This window comes from Octodon degus, unplaced genomic scaffold (assembly GCF_000260255.1).
Source record: "Octodon degus isolate 3935 unplaced genomic scaffold, OctDeg1.0 scaffold00094, whole genome shotgun sequence".
NCBI lineage: Eukaryota > Metazoa > Chordata > Mammalia > Rodentia > Octodontidae > Octodon > Octodon degus.
In genome coordinates, this window is record NW_004524670.1 from 10,103,961 (window position 1) to 10,123,956 (window position 19,996).

Sequence of the window (19,996 nt, forward strand, 5' to 3'; positions counted from 1 at the left end):
CAATTCCATCATGTGCAGACAGCAGTGAGGGACCTGCTGATTATTCATACAGCAGAGTGAATGTACCTGCTAGAAGAGAGTCCTGCATTATCTTCTCAATTCATAAAGCTTAGTCTTTTTCCCCATATAGCAATGATTTTTAAAAATCTGAGGACAACCACTGGAAAGAGGGCTAGTAAAATGTTAAAAGAACATATGAAAATGATTACGACAATAGCCTTTTCTTATTTATTTTGAAAGTGATTCAGACACCAGACAATTTTAAAAAGGGTAGAATTAATATTTTATTGTCATTTATAATCAGATGGCAGTTGGGTATATAGTTTCCATACTTATTTTTTTGTAAATTAAAAAAAAATTAAGTTTTAAACAGCTGTAGTTAACGTTCTTCAGAAAAGTTAGACTAACTCATTAATGGTAGCTTCAAGCTTCTCCTTATTAGCGCCGGAAAACTCACTCACCTGTTAAAATAATGAATTGACATTAGATATAGTATTGAACCACTTTTTAAAATTTAATCACAGAACATTAAGAGAAAACGCAATATTTAAAATAAACTTCCCAGATCAACACACATTCAATTTAAAAACAAACCAAAAAACTTTGAGAAGAGTCAATAGCCTCAAGAATAATAATAAAAAAATTACAAATACTTCTTTACAATGCTAACTGATCTATCCAAGTCTAAGAAATCCTATATATTTAAGCAGGAAGCCTCAATTGCAGGGACTGAGTGTCAAGTTTCTTTTTTGAGACAGGGTCTTAATAAGTAGTTCAGGCTGACCTTGAACGCACAGTGGTCCTGCCTCAGCAGGGATTATAGGCATGGGCCCTCAAGCCCTAAAAGGTCAATTTTCAAGCAAGTATCATGTTATCTGCTTACATCAAGAAAAAAAAATGACATTCAATTTTTTTTTTTTCTTTTTTCTGTGCTTCAGGGATTAAGCTAGGGACACTGTACTGAGCTAATTTCCAGTCCTTTTTTATATTTTCAGAGAGTTTCACGAAGTTGCCCAGGCTGGCCTAGAACTCCTGCTTCAGTCTCCCAGAGCACATGTACCGCCACACCCGCTGAAGATACTCTCAAATGCAGAAAGCAGCAACCTGCTTAATACTGTGAAGGGCTAAGCAATTCAGCTGTTTCTTCATTTACATATACCAGGAGCTTTCCTTTTGCCCAGTTAAGCTTTCTCAGGTCAGATGCACCTACCTTCTCCCCCTTTTTAAAAAACTGGAAGGTTGGCATGCACTTGACTTCACAATCTGCAGCAACGTCCTGGGGAGAGCAGAACAGTGGGTGTTGAGCTTCAGTGCAAGCAGTCCACAACCAGACTCCTTCCTGTACCACCCATCCCCACACCTCCGCAACGCGGCACTTCTTAGCACAAGAAAACCAATAAAATGACATGGCGGCACTAACATCAAAATACTATCTATACTTCAAGGGGAACCACAGGCAGAATGCTACCTGGCTTAGGTTAATTTAGTTCTTGGCTATTTCATGGGCTTTTTTTTTTTTTGGAAACAGGGTCTCACTTTCTAGTTCAGGCTGGTCTGGAACTCAATGCCTACTCACAGAGACCTTCCTGCTTCAGGGAGGGCTACAGGCCTGGGCCAGCATACCTGGCCATTATTTTAAAGAAGAAATTCTGGGGGCTGGTGAGATGGCTCAGTGGTCTAAAGCACCTACTTAGAACAAGCTAAGCTAAGCTAAGCAAAGCACAGGGACCACGGTTCAATCCCCCAGCACCACATGCCAGCCAGCCCCGCCCCCTGGTGGGCTGAGCTGGCCACACACACAAAAAAATATAAATAAATAAAATTAAAGAAGAAATTCTGTTTTGTGAATTCAGGACTAGATCTTCACTTTTCCTCAGAACAACAGGTCTTGCTTTGAGCACTTAACTTTTCTAATTTTATGATGGGAGATGGATTCACAGATTGCATATTTAATCACTTCTTTAAGCACCACTCCTAAAACCTTATCAGAGGAAATATAGTGACATAGTCAACATAACTGAGAGAGCTGTCATGCTGTCAGATTTGGGACTTTTTCTTTTTTAACGTATTTGGTAGAGTGGGCTGGTGAGATGGCTCAGTGGTCTAAAGCACCTACTTAGAACAAGCTAAGCTAAGCTAAGCAAAAGCACAGGGACCGCAGTTCAATCCCCCAGCACCACATGCCAGTCAGCCCCGCCCCCTGGTGGGCTGAACTGGCCACACACAACAAAATAAACAAACAAACAAACAAACAAGCTGGGGCCAATGGCACATGCCTAAGTTCAAGTTCTTAAAAAAAAAAAAAAAAGTATTTGGTAGAGAGTCTCACCATGTAGCTCGGACCTAGTGATCTTCCTGTTTTCAGTCTCCCCAGAGCTGGGACTACAGGGATTTGCTACCATGCCCGGACTTAGTGGCTACTTCACCACGCCGGTGGCGGGGCCAGCATGGCAGGTAGCGCTGGGGATCGAACCCTGGTCCCTGTGCTTGCCTAAGAAAGTGCTGAGCCTGCTGAGTTATCCCACTGTCCCGGGGACATTTTAAATCCAGCCAGAGATGAGTATTCTTCCATTTGTGCAACTGTTTACTTTTCAAGAAAATGCAAGTAGATCATAAAAAGTGGGAAGAGGATGTCCACAGACAAGTGTTGCTGATGTTCTGATAGGTGACCCTGGATTCATGCCACAGTGTAATCCCCCACACTGGACTTTTAGGTTGTTTCCCTATATGTACATTCTTGTGAATAAATCCTGACGCTTCCTGAGGGCAAAAACTGTAAAGCAAGATTTCTGGGCTCAAGATAATTTACATACACTTTTTTAAAAATAAAACTCATGTGCCATGCACTGTAATAAACGGACCTTCGCCCATGAAAAAAAGAACATTGCACGTTTGCCCTCTCGCAGCAGATCCGTCATTTTACTCCAAGTGGTTTTCATGTTTACCACTGTAAACATTCTCTCTAGATACACGTTATGTAACTTTTCCAAGTAACTTTTATTAGTTTACCAATATTTATCACGAATCTTACAAGATTTTTATGCAATCAAATCCATATGGACCACCCTACCCATCCTCAACAGCATAAGCTCAACTTCCCCAAGCCACTTCCTCAGTAGCCACAGAGAAAAAAGTGCTAAGGTATCAAGAAGGCCTGCGATGGGGGCAGGTACGGGGCTGTTCATTCTCATGCTTCACATTTTTGAGGCTTTCTAACTTTATATTTCTCTTAGAATTATCTGGAAATAATGAGGTGGAGATGCAACATTTTAATCATATGTCAATACGTAAGTGGACATGGCTCTATTTTCTGGACTTTTGGTTTTTTTTAATTTTTGTTTTTTATTTATTTATTTTGTGTGTGTGTATGTGTGGCCAGCTCAGCAAACCAGGGGGCGGGGCTGGCTGGCATGTGGTGCTGGGGGATTGAACTGCGGTCCCTGTGCATTGTTAAGCTTGTTCTAAGTAGGTGCTTTAGACCTCTGAGCCATCTCACCAACCCTGGACTTTTGGTTTTCTGAGACAAGGCTTGTTATATAGATTAGGCTGGCCTTGAACTCATCACGTAGCCCAGGCTGGCCTCAAACTTGAGGCAACCTTCCTGCCTCTGCCTCCTGAGTGCAGGTGTGTCTTCCCCATGCCCACCTTGGACTTTCCTATTCTAGGGATTAACCTCCTCTGGGTACAGAAACACAAAATTAGTGCAGTGAACATGCACTTCATTTTTATGAAGCTTCTGCTAACTCCTTTCCCTATTTAATGTTTTTAAAAATCCAGGATTTTCCTTGCTGTTACTATTTCAGAATATCATACTGAAGTTAAAAAAAGAAAAGTTGGGTAAAACTGGATTACTATTAGATAAATTCAGGAGTACTGACACCATATTAATGTTGCGTAAATATTTTATGGAGCTCTATAAAGTGATAGTTTTTCCCAATCTCAGATTTTGATAAGAAAATAAGACTATATTTACCTTACAAAACTTAATTTTGATTTCTAGGTTAAACTCTAGAGTCAAAGTAACTCACTCCTGACTCTTCTAGTCAAAATTCAAACACATGGCATTTGCAAAGGGAGCAAACTATTCCTGTCTAAATCACTTTTGCTTCATTTACAAGGTAAGCATCATCCCCTGCTGGCTGCCAAAGAGGTCTGTCCAATGTCTAGTCTATCGTCTCCCCAGTACTCACGCTTTTCTATGACTACAAACTCACCTTTACCCATGCAGGCCTGTACCTATCCATTTGAACCTAGGATACCTATGAAATAATTTCTTCCTGTTCAAGTATTTCAAGATCTCTCCATGTTGCTCAATCTTTCTTTCTTTTTTTAAAAATCTTTGTCATAGGCTCTCACTGTGTAATTCAGGCTGGCCTTGAACTTGCAGCAATTTTTCTACCTCAGCCTCCTGCATACTGGGATTCCAGGCGTGTACCACCACACCCAGGCCTGCTGCTCAATCTTGGGGATGAATTCAGCGTTCAGAATGCTTCTGACTTCAAAGCACCTTGGACTCTGCATTAGGGATGCTTAATGTGCGTGTAGTAGTACCCTAACTTCATAGAGAACTTATTACATGCCAGATACTGTTCTAAGCACTCAACACTGGCAACTACTTTACAGATGATGAAACGGAGGCATGGAAGAGAGAATGATTTATGCAAGCCTCTGCTGAACTTCTATAGAAATAAAGCAAGTGGTCTGGATGCAGAATCTGTCCTACTTCATTACCATAAATGCAGGAGGAAAATGGGAGGAAAGAACATCCTAAGGACAAAGAAAAAGCTTGCTGAAGGCACAAAGGGGAGCTCACTGGAGAAGACTATGAACGAGAGGTGAAGATTAACCAGAGGCTAGCACGGTAGGAGAGAAGAGGACAGAACAGAGAAGACAGCGAAAAGGCAGGCCTCTTCCAGGCAGTCAGAAAAAGAAGCCCCTGGTGGTGGTGGGCTCTCACGAGCTTAGGGAGCCCTGGTGGGTACTGGTTTTACGTGACCCTCCAGCACCTTTAGTGGGCATGTTTGCTGAGCAAATGCAACTGTGGGAGGCTAAAACAGCAGGCAGAGAAAGCACTGGATTCAAGGCTGAGCGCCTCTGTCACCACAGAACACTACCAGACGTGAGCATGCTCACTCATCTGTAAAGAGGCCTGAGACGCTGCATCTGGGACAGTTCTCCCAGTTCAGGGGCTGTGTGGCAGGCGAGGTCACATGCTGGGGACCCGCTCTGGGCCTGCCACAAGCCAGCATCCTCTGAAGTTCAGTGGGGAAGAGCGCAGGGGAGCCGGACTACTTCACTCTAAATGCTCTGCTGTGCAGGACATGCAACTCCAGGGACAGTCTCTCTGCTTAAGGTTTCTCATGTCTAAGCCAGTGCTTAGAACACAAAGGACTGAATGAGTCAACATGTACGAAGCACACAGAACTGTGTGCTATCAAGTGTAAAACACAATTCTGTTTAATAAAACTATGGTGGAATTTCCTACCAATTAGTCTTAGCTCTCTAAATTACTTTTTGTTTAAATTAACTGGGTTACCTTTTTTTTCCTTCCCTCCTTCTCTTCCTCCTCCTCCTCCTTGGCAGTACTGAGAATTGAACCCAGGGTGTTTCCACTAAGCTGTATCTCCAGCTGCTATGGTTTGTGTCTAGTTGTCCCTCCAAAGCCTCATGCAATCATGGGTTAGACTTCTAGAGGTTGTAACTAAATCTTAATAAGCTGCTAGGGTTATGGGTTGAGTACTACACCTGGCCCGGGATGGAGAGCCTGAACACTTTAAGGGACAGGCTTGCTCTCTGACGTGGCTGCTAATGCTGCTCTGCCCTTTTGTCTTTATTGTTTTACTGTTTTCCAATGAGCTGCTGCCCTCTGCCATGTGCCACTCTGCCTTGGAGCCGGCTGAGTATGGACTGAAACCTCCACAAACTGTGAGCTAAATAAACCCTTCCTTCCTTAATTCTGGGTATTATGTCCCAGCAACCAGAGAAAAGTAACTGAAGACACCAGCTGTGCTTTATACATTTTTTGAGACAGGGTCGGACTACATTGCCTAGTGCAGACTCAAACCTGTAATCATCCTGCCTCAGCCTACTTTGTTGGGAATTCCAGGTGTGTGTGAGGTACTGCAGACTAAAATCAACCAAGATGAAACAGGCTTGTAAATACCCATCCCTGTGTCACAGAAAGTTCATGAAGAATCTTTAAAATGACTTCACAATTTGGCCATACCATCTATGGGTTTCTTGTAGTTAAATCTGATTTGCTTATTGAGCCATTTTAGAATGGCAGATGTATGGTTTTGGAAAGGTATGGCAGGGACAAGATACAGAAGCCTCTACCACCTGTACCTCATCTACTTCTAGGCTTTTATTAAGGATGTGATACACACAGCTCCTGATGTCTCATTAAACCCACAATCCAATCTTTCTGAAATAGAATGCTTTAGATAGGATTATTCTAGTTTTTTCTCTTAATTCAATGAGAAGATCTGTACGAATAGCGTTTGGACAGGATATCATGTCTGCAACTTGCAATATGAACAACCACTAAGAAGACAACAATATGCAATGTATTCATTACTGCAACTGTCCTAGTAACCTGTTTTGAAACTGTCTCATTGCTATTTGTTTCTCAATAAAGTTATTTATTAAAAAGGATTATTCTAGTTTTATCTGATGTGTTTATAGGAGAAAAACATTGCACATTTCAGACACAAAGCCTAATCTGAGAAGAGCAGCAGTCTCTCGGATTTTCAGCTACATACCTGACAGTCATCCACATCTACTTCAAGGAACAACACGTTGGAATATTTTTCAGACAGGGACTAGAAAATTTAAAATGAAAAATTCAAACATATTTTCAACTGGGTAAGACAATCAACAGTCAAACTTCTTCAATAGAAAACTAGGGACCAGAGAAGCATTAAGGAATCAAATTCATCCTAGTGCAAAGTAATTTGGCACACTGACTAGGTACGAGTACTAAATTTCACAGTGGGCATATTCCAATTTGAAAAAAGGGAAAACCAATTAAGATGAGGGAAATGAATTTCTGAAAATTGTCTGCAATGGACTCCCTGTGCCACACCCACATTATATATATTATTTTCAAGCAATTACCCAACAAAACAAAACCCCAAATGCTCAAACTCTTTTCTTTTAGCTTTAATAACCCTCAAATCACAAACCTGTTATACGTACATGAAAGAAAGGCTTGATCATTTTGCAAGGTCCACACCACGTGGCTGAGAAATCAACTACTACAAGTTTATCTCCGGCAGCAGCCAGGGCTTCCTGAAAGGCCTCCTACAAAGGACAAAACAAAACGTTAAATATAGTAGATCATTTCTCAAAGTCTGGAGATCTCTATAAGGTGACACAAAACACAAGCAACAGGTCCTATTTCCACAGCACACTTTTGACCCAGAAACTCTCCTCAAACAAGCCAAGTCAACTGGTTTGAAGAAATTCTATGCACCACTGGTAGTTCTAATGATAAGGTAAAACAAAACATATGTGGACTATAGTGACAGTCACATCCTCATGATTTTATAAAATGTTATGAATTCCCTAAATTACATTCAGATGGAGCAAATGAAAGGGAAATAAAAATTAATATTCATACTGAAAACATCTCTATATCAAATGTAGGTATATGGTAGTCACTAGATTCTTATGGATTGATGGGGGCCAATTGAAATTGGAGGTTACAAAGACACAAATTGCCCAAGGGAAGCAAGTGTTACTTGCCCCGCCCCCCCCCATTTGGAATACTGGATCCATTCCTTTGCTCTGGAAAAGAAAAAAAACAAAATGTTCAGAAAACAACCCTCTAATACTCAATCACACTGGCATAGGCATAGTCCAGGGTTGAGATGGCACTGCTGACCCACCTTTGACTTTTGTCCTTTGCCCTGAAACTATGCCCTCATGTTTGTGGAATGAACCATAGTGTTAAGTTTTCTGCAAAGGAAATTTTCTGTATGCATTATTTTGTGTGACACATGGTGAGTGAAATTCCCAGCAGAACTGATGGAGAAATCCCTTATCACCAAAGTCCCTGAATTATTTACCAATGGTCTCAATACTGTAACCCTAGAAACCTAATAGTCTAGTTACAGGGGACACATTTTAACCACAATTAGTTAGAGTTTGGTGACCAAACTCAAACAGGAACAACAAAGACAAAAACACAAGCATCTGTATCTGAAGTCTACAGCTCTTTTTTCAGGGAAAAATGTTGGTCAAATTACTTTAATCAAAACCTAACACACCACCCCACCCCCGCCCCTAGAATTTAAGAATCATATTAGATCTGGTCCCGTAAAAAGAGAGTAAATCAAACAAAACCCTAACCACTAAAAACTAGAATGTGAGTTCTCAATGAAGTACACTTAATTCTCTAGATTTTTAAAATTCTAACTCATATGCCGGAAACAGTCACAAGTGGTAGGTATTCTTAAGAATGATACAAAATAGCATGACACGCCTTTATACATTTTTGTTTTTTTGAGATTGGGTTTGCCCATGCAGCCCAGGCTGCTCACAACGATGATTCCGCCGCAGCCTCCTGTGAATGCTGGAATTATGAGCATGCACCACCATGCCGAGCATGACAAGACTTCAACAAATTCACTTATACAGGCCCACTAGCCCCATCTTTGTGTATGGATATGGGTTGAAGGGTGGGAGGGGTTAGAAATAGCCAAAAACAAGTTATAAGCATGGATATTACTTTTTCAACCACTAGTGACTGTTCTGGGTGAATTTCAAAGTTTTCCTTTTTTCAAAGTCTAGTAATACATTCTGTACTGCAAAGTTCAGGTTAAGATGGTAAAAATGGCAGAGTAACAGTGTCTGGCCTGGTGAACATGTTCTTTTTATGAAGATGGCTGACCCTGATAAAAAAACTTTAAGAGGTTAACTTTCAAGGTAGAACAGTATTTCATTTCATTTTCACTTTCTTTTTTTTTTTTGAGACAAGGTCTTGCTGTGAAATCCAATGTGGCCTGGAGCTTACTATGTAGGCTAGACTGGCCTCAAAAGCAATCCTCCTGCCTCAGCCGCTGCCTGCTGGGCTTACAGGCATGCACCACCACACCCAGTGAAAGAACGGCATTTCCTTAAAGCAGTTCTGAATTAAATTTAAGCAAATTACCTGAAATTCTGTAAGCAATAGCAACACTGGGCTAATTATGAGTAAAAGCCAGGTGTGTGCAGATTTCATATGCAAATTTCTCTTTGGATCCTCAGGTTTACCTGAAATATTTACAGATACTGGCTTGAAAAATCTAAGGAGGGATGGCCAAATAGCTCAGCAGATTAAAGCACTTGCAAGCAGGCACAAGGGTCAGGGGTTCAATCCTCGGGCCTGCTGTTGTTGGCCCCGCCCACAGGGCTCACTGAGACAGCAACTAAGACTGGGTGTGGTGGAGACACCTGTAATCCCAGCTCTTGGGAGGCTGTAAACAGGCAGATTACTATGAATCCCTAAAATACGAAAAAAAGAAAAAAAGGGGGGGGTGCAGGGAGATGGCTCAGTAGAATAAGCGCAAGGGCATGAGTTCAATCCCAGTTCTGCAAAACAAACAAACAAACACTTCTAAGGTTACCTTACTAAAATACCAATCTCACCCAGAAGGGGTTGTCTGCACGTGCCGAAGGCAGATGGCAGACAGATCAGAAGTCCAATCCCAATCCCAACCTAAGCAACTAAGCAAGATCCTGTCTCAGGAAAAAAAAAAAAAAAAAAGTAAACAAGAAACCAATGACAATATGTAACTTCCAGAAACCAAGGATCACAACTTGGGGATAAAACATCCCCAAGACTAACAATCTGCAAACAACCCACAGGCAGGGTGCATAAAAAGAGCAATAACTCTTCCCAAACATATCCAACCCAAGGGGAACCATGAATTACTTAGCCAAGTGCCCTGTGTGTAGAAGTTCAGTAAGTGGTAGCTGCAGCTGTCATTCTTCAAAAAGAACAAGTAACACAACTGTTCATTTCTTTTTTCCTATTACATAGACAGACCATTATTCCACTCACATCTGGGACAGACCTGAGCAACCCCAAACTACCTATGCAGTGCTTCAAAAACAGTTTAGATGTCTAATGGACTAACTTTGGTCCACCAGGAGGAAATTTTAAAGTATACCTAATACTTAGAAATAACGAGTCTAGTTTTTTTTTTGGTGGAACCAGAGATTGAACTCAGGCCCTTGTGCTTGCCAGGCAAGCGCTTATTCTGAGCTATCTCCCTGGCCCCCAGACTAGTTAACTTCTGATTGGTGATTCTGGATTACAAGATCAACTGAACACCCTGGGGGCCTCGGGACCCACTGTGTGGTACTATTTAGAGTAAGCATTTCCCATGGCCTCTGCACACCTTTCTTAGTGGAAGAGAGGAAGCTATCACACCTAACTCAAATAGGGAAGTGCGCCCCAGGAGCCAAACCAACTTTCTGTTGCCAGTGGATGCACTGTGAGCAAACTAACACATGCCACTCGGATGTCCCCTGGCTCCTTTACTGAGTTCTCTCTCACCTGCGGCATTAGTCTGATGAGGTTCTGTGACCCGAAAGAGCAGAACTCAACCCTCTTCTTCCTCTGGCACAGAGCAGGTGTTGAAAAAATGGACAAGGAACAAAACGCTATCAAGAATGTCTTTGCCACAAATGAGTCGGCTATTTTTATTATAAAATGAGGATTCTAGTAAGAAAAACTGATTCAGGACAAGATAACAGATGACGGCAATATGAGAAAAAAAAATTAACAATAAAGTAGCAAAAGGATCTTGTATCACTACAGACCTCGACTGCAACATTATTTCCGTTTTGAGGCCAATCCAGTACTACACAGGTGCGCAAGACCAGCGGGCTGGGTGGAGGGTGTCGCGCCGTACACACCTGCTGGCGGCGTCCTTTCATTCATCAATTTCCCCCAACTCAATTTCTGACCCGCCTTGGAGCAGACATTTCCTGAATGGCTACCACCAGCACTGTTTCTCAACCTGGAGGGTATTACTAGGCTCACAGTAGTTCCAAATACCGGAACACTTTCTCCCTTGGACGTTCTTAAAAGGACAGAACCAGGGGCTGGGTACTCGTAGGCGTAGGCCTTGGAGCGCCCATCCCCGCGCAGCTACACCCAGCGGGAACTCGGGTTCCAAAAAGAAACCTACTGACCTGATGAATCACGAGTGGGCAGGGCTAGAGCGCCCTGGGCCGGCCTTGGGGACCGAGTCATGCCAAAGCCAGAGCTGCCGGAAACACGCTCGGCGCCGCGGGAGTCGCCGGGCGGCGTGGCCCGGACCTCCCTTCCTCGGGGCCACCTGGGGCGCGCGCCGAGGGTCTCCAGCCGGGTCGCCCTGCTCGCGTCCCTCGGGCCCGCAGGGATGGGGGCAGCCAGAGCCCCGAAACCAGACCCTGCGGGGTCACGGGCGGCCCTCTTCATCCCCACACCTTTTCCCGGTCGCGGCTACCGGGGCGGGATGGGGGTGAGCGAGCCGGGCAAGCAGACCCAGCGAGCCCCGCAAGCGTGCATCCCCGGGACGCACTGGGCGCGGCCAGCGCCGGGCACCGTGACCCCGCCCTCCACGGGGCCTCCCCAGGCCAAGCTCCAGAGCCTCGGACGCGCCCAGGCCCGGGCTCCTCTCCGACCCAGGCCGAGCCGCGGCGGCTCCTGCTCGGCGCGCCGCCTTCAGCAGCTCCGGAGGGTGCGCGTGTCTTCCTGGCCTACCCAGGGAGCACTTACTTTGCTTTCGATCTGCTGCACCATGCTGGCTGCCGGGGACTTGGCGAGCTACCGAAGCAAACGGTAGAAGCAGATGGAAGGCGCGGGACGGAGCTCGGAGCGAACGCGCAGCCCGCCTTCTCTTTATAGCGACGGGGCGGGGCGGGGCGGGGCGGGGCGGCGGGAGCGCGCGCGTGCGTGTGGCGGGAGCGCGCCCGCTCAGGCCTCCCCGTGCTCGCCCTAGCGCTGCGGCCAAGCACCGCCCCCGGAGCGGTGGAGCCCTGCGAGGGGCGTGGCCTCTAGGAGGGCGGGGCTTATGACCGGGCGGGGCTTAACACGTAGAGAGCTGTCAGTCGGGGAGGCGGGGCGCCCTTAAGGGCCTTGGTACTACGCGCTGTAGTGGGCGGCGCACGGCCTCCCAGGGCCACAGTGCCCCTCCCAGGTCACAGGCGAATGCATCAGCCAAGCCTTAGAAACGCCCAGGTTCGAGACGAACAGTCTGAGACCTCCCAGACTGGGCTGATTTCTCGGAAAGGCCAGCCTAGCCCTGGCTCCACTGCATCATGCGCCGAGCACCTTGCAAAGTGCTGAGTAACGGTGACTGGGAAGTAACTGCACGCCCTCGCCTCTTTTCCGGGTTTTACCACGAAGGCTCTCTTCGTCTTCTTTGCTCCTATCCTTTGACTTTCACGGGTGAACGCGCTGCTCCAGAGTGAGAGCAGTTTAATGCAGTGAGGTCCAGACGGCAGGGACAGAGGGCTGGGACAGTGGCTGGGCTCTAAACCCAGGACGGCTGCTTGTGAGATGTAGGCGCGGGCGCGGCGTGGGAGAATTCTGCTGCGGAGTCACAGCTGTGACCCTGGGCGCGTCCTGACCTCCGATGTCTCCGTTTTCCGTCTTGTGACCTGGTGATCGTGGTGGTCTCCACGTCTCGGTGGTGCTGTTATAAACTGATGAGGGTCGTGCTTGGCACGTAGGAGCCACTCAATAAATTGTTGAAGTTGTTGTAATTATAGCTGTTGTGAGTACTAATTAGGCTTGTTTGGGGCCACGAGGGGCTGGGCTGCCTTATATTTACGAGGACAGCAGTGCACACACATTTGAGAGGATTTTTTTTTTTTTTTTCAATCCCAGCAGATGTCTACAATACTTCGTATTGGTGCAGGGTGGCGCCGGCGGGCCGTACTCTAACTGGCGTTGTATAGCCAGGAGGGCCTGTCTGCAGCTGGAAATGGACATTGGAAGAGCAGTGAGAGCCAGAAACTGGGCCGGAAGGTACTGGGTCTGCGTTTTCAGAGCTGGGCAGCTCTGGTTGAAGCTGCATCTAGGTGTCCTTGCCTGGCCTTCGCATTGCCTCTGGCTTCCCCTACAAGAGCAGATGTAGAGGGTGTTACAAGCACAGAGAAGGAGGAACCCGGAGGCCAAAGCGGGTATGTCAGTATCGGGACTGCGCATAGGCTCCCTCATCCTCGTTCACACTTAGTTGGGTAAGTCCAGGTCAGCCTAAGTAGCTCTTCAGTGCCTCTGTTTCCTCATCTGTAAAATGGAGATAATACTACCTTGTGCTATGAAAAGGACTGAGTGAAATGGAGTACTGCATGTATGAAGCTCTTGGAACTGTTCCCAGTGAGTAATGAGTTCTACATGAACTATGACTATTATAGATCTGACAAAGGAAGGTGAAGGATGACAGAGGAAGGTGAGGGACTGCAGAGCTAGAGTGCGGGGGCGGGGGTGGAACAGGTGTTAATGTTGAATGAAATAAGCAGGACATTTGTAATGAGCCTTGAGCTCTGTAATCTGAGTCTGAAGAAGGGCAGACAAGCCGGCTGGGTGTTGTCACAAGAAGCAAGGACCCCTGCCTGCAGAGACCCAGGCGACCATCTTCAGGATTTTAGTTGTAGGAAGGTGACATGCCACAAGGACAGTGAAGTGCCAGCTTCTTGTTTGTGATGGTCCAGACTGAGAGGACTCATTTGTGAGCAAAGTGCAGAGGCAGGAGGAGTGGGAGGGGATGTACAGGCCTTCATTTGAGGAACTGACAGAATGTTTTAGGCAGAACTCTCTGTTGTAAGTAAGTCTAGCATTAACCCATGAGAGAATTGTGAATTCATATTACCAGGCGCTCTAGGAAGCTAAAGCTGTCTCACAGCACCACCTGGATTGTTTCATTTTTGGCCAGGCCATTTACCTTAACTGAGACTGACCCACGAATCCTGGGACTTAGGTCCCTGTGGTTGGGCATCTCTGCAGAAAGAATGACCATCTCCCTTGTTCTTGTTTTTCTTTTTTGTATTTTAGGGAAGGGTCAACAGGGTGTTCAGGGTCTCACTACTGGATCCTACTCGTAGTGCTCCACCTGTTTACAGCTTCCCAAGAGCTGGGATTACAGGCGCAAGCCACCACACCCAGTCTCGGTTGCCGTCTCAGCAAGCCCTGGGGGTAGGGCCGACCCGGCAGGCCTGCTCCCTTGTTCTTAGAGGGGTCCCAGAGGCTGACCTTCATGGACAGATTTAGCCTTGGTTGAACCACTGGACTAGGAGTAGGGAAAATCCGGAGATCTAGGAAAAGGGGAGATGGATGGTGGAGGAGCAAGAAGGATTTTCATGTTAAGAGAAAAAAAAAAAAATAGCAGAGGGGATGAGCTTTCTTCAGACTTCTGCGTTAGCTCAGTCTGAGGCTCTGTGTGGGACTGCAGAACTAGGTCAGCTGCTTTGTTTGGGTTTCACTCTGGCTTTGAAGAAAATGTAGCCTCAGTGAATTTAAAGCAAGTTTTTCTCAGCTCCTAGGTTTCTTTGTCTACTTAATTCAACCTGGCTGTGGTGGTGGGGTGATTATGTAGGGTGCTGGGCCACATCCAACAGATGTGGCGAAATCAGCCTTTTGAGGTAGTCTTGGACCTGCACTTAAAAATATGCCAAGCAATTAAGTACACTTAAGATTTGATAAACCTTGACCTGGGATCTTCAAAGAGAGTCCAGTATGTAAGTTTAAAGACTGTCTAGCACGAGTTGAAATGAGGACACAAAAGAGAACGTGTTGACATAAAGTAAGTTCACTGTAAGGTGATAAGGAAAGTGGTAGAAGGAAAAAGGACAAATAGGTGAATTATCAGTAATGCCAGGCCCACCCTGGGTGTGATTCATTCCTCTCCTCGGCCCTTAGGAGACAGATGCTGCTTTCCCCATCACACAGAGAAGGACATCAGTCAGTGAGGATATCAGGCTAAACAAGAAGCTCGCTTATTCTTTACTGTCCTCCAAAGATGAGGGAATGCTGGCACAGTTTTTAAGCACTTCCACAAGTGGTGAAAACATTTTCACCAGTGAAAATATCTAACATACCTTATGCTACTGTATATATTCTAGAGATTATATTATTTTAAATGCTATTTGGATTTTTAAAACTAATTTATATACAACTATATGCCACATATTTAATGCTAAGTATTTCAGTATAAGTTTCAGATATATAATAACCTTTGTGAATAACCTGTTTTCTATATGACTGCTTGTTGTCTTCCCAGATATGACCCACAGATCCCCCCTTGCTGCCCGTAAAACACTTCCATCGCACCCTTTGAAACATCTACCTTCAGTAACCACCACAGGGTCTCACTATGTAGATAGGGTTCATAGTGATCTTCCTGATTTCAGTCTCTCAAGCCCTGGGATTATAGGCACATGCCACCATTCCCTATCTCAGTTCCCATCTCAGCACACCCTGAGGGTGGGGGCAGCACAGCATGTGGAGCTGGGAATTGAACCCTGGTCCCTGTGCTTTGCCTAAGCAGGTGCTTTAATTTCCTGAGCTGTCAGACAGCCATTGTTTTTTTTTTTTCATAATTTTATTGAGAAGCAAATAGCAATGAGACAGTTTCAAATCAAATTGATAGGACAGTTTCAATAATTAACACATTGCATGCATTTTTTTTTTCATACTTTTATTGAGAAACAAATTGTTTTTGTTTTTGAGACAGGGACTCATTCTGTAGTTCAGGCTAGACTTGAACTTACTGTGTAGCCCAGGGTAGCCTCAAAATCATGGCAATCATCCTGCCTCCGTCTCATGCGTGCTGGGATTATAGGTATGAATCATGGCCTTTCCTTGGATTTCTTTCTTTCTTATTTATTTATTTTTTGCCTTGAAGTTTTGCTCTTCTCAGTGCATGTCGCTGTATGACATACAGCGTGCTCCATGTGTCGGGACCAGGAGGTCAGGAAGTGCTTTCCTTAGGTGCTTCCACACTTTCCAAAAACCTCATGGATTTCAGGGTTAAAAATTCTTTTTTAGGGCTGGCGAGGTAGCTCAGTGGAGTAAGTGCCTGCTTAGGCAAGCGCTGGGACCAGGGTTCGATCCTTGGTGGGCAGTGCTGGCTCTGCCCCCAGGGTCATTGAACCAGCCACTGAGACCAGACTGGTGGCGCGCACCTGTAATCCCAGTGCTGGGGAGGCTGAAAACAGGAAGATCACTATGAGTCCAAGCTGCATAGTGAGACCCTGTACCAAATACATACAAAGATAAAATATCTTTTTTAGGGGAATGTGGAGGCAAAGTAGAACTTGACTCATACCTCATGCCATGCAATAAAATTCCATGACCTTTGGTATACAACTCCCTGAAGATACTGGAGACAATCTTTGCAACTTTGGAGCACTCATGCATATTTTATCAGGCAGGATATAGACATTCACTAACTATAAAAAAAAAATCAGTTTAATTTTATATTACCTCAAAAAGTGGCAAGTATTTGAGGTGGTGCATAGGTTAGTTTGATTCAGCCATTGCACAACGTGTGTATGCACCTAGATATGTATATATGTGATGTGCTACATATATCAAAACATGTTGCAGCCAGACATGGTGATGTACGTCTGTAATTCCAGCTGCTCGGAGGCTGACACAGGAGGAGTTCAAGGCCAGCCTAGGTAACCTAGCAAGATGCTAACTCAAAAAGGACTGGAAATGTGGTTCAGTGTTCCTTAGTTCAACCTCCAGTAATGGAAAACAAAGGGGCCAGAGAGATGGCTCAGTAGATTAAGTGCTTGCCTGGCAAGCCTAAGGTCGTGAGTTCAATCCCTACCACACACACACACCAAAAAAAAAAAAAAAAGGAAAACAAAATATATTGCACAGCACAAATATGTGTTAAAAGTTAAACAGCAACAAAACTTAAACAGAGACAAAGCTAGCAGTCTTGCAAAGCTATAAAAGACTTTGTCATCTAAAGAAAATAAAGCTTAAGTAAAATAAATTAGGGCTGGGAATATAGCTCAGTGGCACAGCACCTGCCTGGAAAGCATAAGGTTGTTGTAGAAGACACTTCCAGGTCCTCGTCTCAGTCCAAGAAGCCAATATTTATAATCCCAAAGTTACATTATTGGAATTCCATCAAGTTGATTCCAATCTACCACTTACAATGCAACCCATGGCGAAAATAAAGACACTAGATTATATTTTCAATCATTGGGGATTTAAGGGGCTCTAAGTCCAGCCACAAAAATGGCTTTCTGGAACCAAGAGAGTGACCCAGGGCCTCACCCAGTTTTTATTCAGTAGGGCAGTGGCTTGAGGAGGATTGACTGAGAATTGTGGGAAGTAGGGAATCATTGTGAGCTGAGCTAAGTGGGTGGCCTAAATTTACCTCTGCCATATGCAAAGAGCATATGCAGAGAGAGTAATCTGCATTATATAGTATCTAATGTTTTGAGGGGTCTGGTGCTTCAGCTTTGATTGTAGTCTTTCAAGCCCCAGGAAGTCATAGACTCTATCGCAAAGCTTGATCCCAGCTGGTGGCGAGGAGCATTAGCTCTTCCATCCTGTCTCAACCCGGCTCACATTAGAGAGTAGCAGGTATAGGTTACCAGGGAAACACACACGCCACCTCAAAGACTATCACCAGCACCTCAGCTAGACAAATATACATTGCTTTAGGCCAATTGAAAGATAAACAGAAGTCCTAGCCAGCGCTGTACATAACAATATGAGGAAATAGGGTCAGGCTCAGTCAAAATGGAGACAGTCGCTCTTCTTTCAAGGATAGCTGCTCAGGTGGTCTTCCACAGTTGTGAGTTTAATTCCTGGTACCATTAAGAAAAAAAATAAGTTAGGACTGTCCAGATAGCTCAGCAGACTAAAGTGCCTGCTTGGGTAGAGTGTTGCAGCCTGGGTTTGATCCCTGGCTTGTGTGCCAGTCCTGCCCCTGGGTTGCACTGAGACATTGATTGTAACTGAGCTTGGTGGCGTGCACCTGTAATCCCAGTGCTTGGGAGGCTTTAAACTGTGGTAATCACTACAAGTCTGATCAGTGTAGTGAGACCTAGTAGACCCTGTACTAAACATTAAGAAAAAAAGATAAAATAAGTTACCACAACTAAAAAACCTGAAAGTCACACACTAGAAGAAAATTTGTTTCTTATGTACATCTAACAAAGGGCTTTAACTCTGAATGCATAGAGAACTATTATAACTCAATAACAAGGTAACCAACAAGTGAAAACACCACCAAAAGGTTGGAACACAAATGTTTGAGAAGCTATATGAATGACCGGTAAGCACAGGAGCTGATTAGATGCCTGTCATCCATAGTCACCAGGGAAATTAAAACCCCTTTGAGATACCACTGTGAATACTGTACCAAAAAGTGATGATTAAAAATAAAAAATAAAAAACACCAAATTCTGGTGATTGTGGATAAACCACCACATTACTGGTGATTTAAAGACAAAATGTGAAATCATATAACCACTTGGGAAAACAATTTGATAAAAGGTTTTTTTTTTTTTTTTCTTTTTTAAAATGAAGTTAACCCTGCACTTATTCCATAACCCCATAATTCCACTTTTAGGTAGATAAATGACAGATACACATATTCACAACCGTACATTGCACATGAATATTCATAGCAGCTTTATTTATAATAAAGCTTCAAACTAATGAGTGAAATATCAATAAGTTAAATAATAGCAACTGTATATTCCTATGTAACAGAATGCTTGATATATTTAACAGTATGATGGATGAACATAAAAAATACTGAATGAAGAAGCTGCAATGTTAAAGATTGTAAATCTATTCATATGAAGCTCTAAAATAGGTAATTCCATAGCAACAAAAATGAAATTCCTGTTGCTAGGATTGGAGGACTGCAGAGAGAAATAGTGAAGCATTTCTGTGATTATCCAGGTCTGTGCATATTCCAAAACTCAAGGAAAACATGTTCTAAAATGGTTATACTTTATCTCTTCTGGATATAAACTAATAAAACTAGTTTAAAATGTAGAAAAATGTAATCTCTATAATTTTTAAAGCCAGGCATGGTATTACATTCCTGTAATCCCAGCAGTCGGGAGACTGAGGCAGGAGGATCATTGTAAGTTCGAAACCAGCCTGGGCTACAGAGTGAGCTCAAGGCTAACCTAAGCTGCATAGTGAGACCCTATCTCAAAATGACAATAAATAAATAGGGCCAGCCAGATAGCTCAGGGGATTAAAGCACCTGCTTAGGCAAGTGCAGCGACCAGGGTTAGATCCCTGGTGTACCTACTGACCCCCCCGCCCCCGCAGCGCACAGAGACAGTGCTTGAGACTGAACGTGGTGGCTTGTGCCTGTAATCCCAGCATTTGGGAGGCTGAAAACAAGAGCCTCACTACAAGTCTGATCTATGTAGTGAGACCCTGTAAAACCCTGTAAACCTGTCCTAAATACATTAAAATAAATAGATAAGTAAATAAATAGTTTTAGGCATAAATGCCATCATTGAGGTCATCAGGTACATTTATAAGGTAACAAAAGAGATAAATTGAAACGTGTAGCCAATGCTGTAATTTTGGGTTACATAAGTTATAAGGATGGTGTCATGGCTTGGGGTTTCTGATTTCAAAGCTCATACAAATATACAATGATAAAACTATAGAATGGGCATAAGGAAAGAGGACATAGAGTCCTAGCCCAGGTCCGGTGTGTGTGTGGAGAGCTTCCTGCTGCCCTGCGCCGGCGGGACCAGTCCCAGCTCAGATGCAGCGTTGGCCAGACCCTCTCCCACCCCCTCGGGCCGCCCACCACCACTCTGCCATACCTCCCCCACCCCTCCCACCCAGTAGGAATTTCTGCCGACTTCCGGGAACCCCCAACCCAGTCCTAGCCCAGGTCTGCAGTGGGAAGGACCTAAGCACAGCAGCCAGACCTGAGCCAGACACAGCTGGATAAGTCCAAACTCTGTAGAGCTCCACCTGAACTTCAGTACATGTGAAGGTTATAACTAC

General features: G+C 44.5%; 1 protein-coding gene across 1 annotated transcript; it reads right to left on the reverse strand.

Annotated features, from left to right (window-relative positions):
- Positions 1–382: 382 nt before the first annotated feature.
- Positions 383–11,881, reverse strand: Txn (thioredoxin). The gene is made up of 5 exons (XM_004638085.2): positions 11,753–11,881; positions 7,198–7,302; positions 6,762–6,821; positions 1,211–1,276; positions 383–461 (listed from the first exon to the last, which is right to left on the reverse strand). The coding sequence occupies exons 1-5, from the start codon at positions 11,774–11,776 to the stop codon at positions 399–401; spliced, it is 318 nt and encodes a 105-aa protein (XP_004638142.1). The 5' UTR covers positions 11,777–11,881; the 3' UTR covers positions 383–398.
- Positions 11,882–19,996: the final 8,115 nt, after the last annotated feature.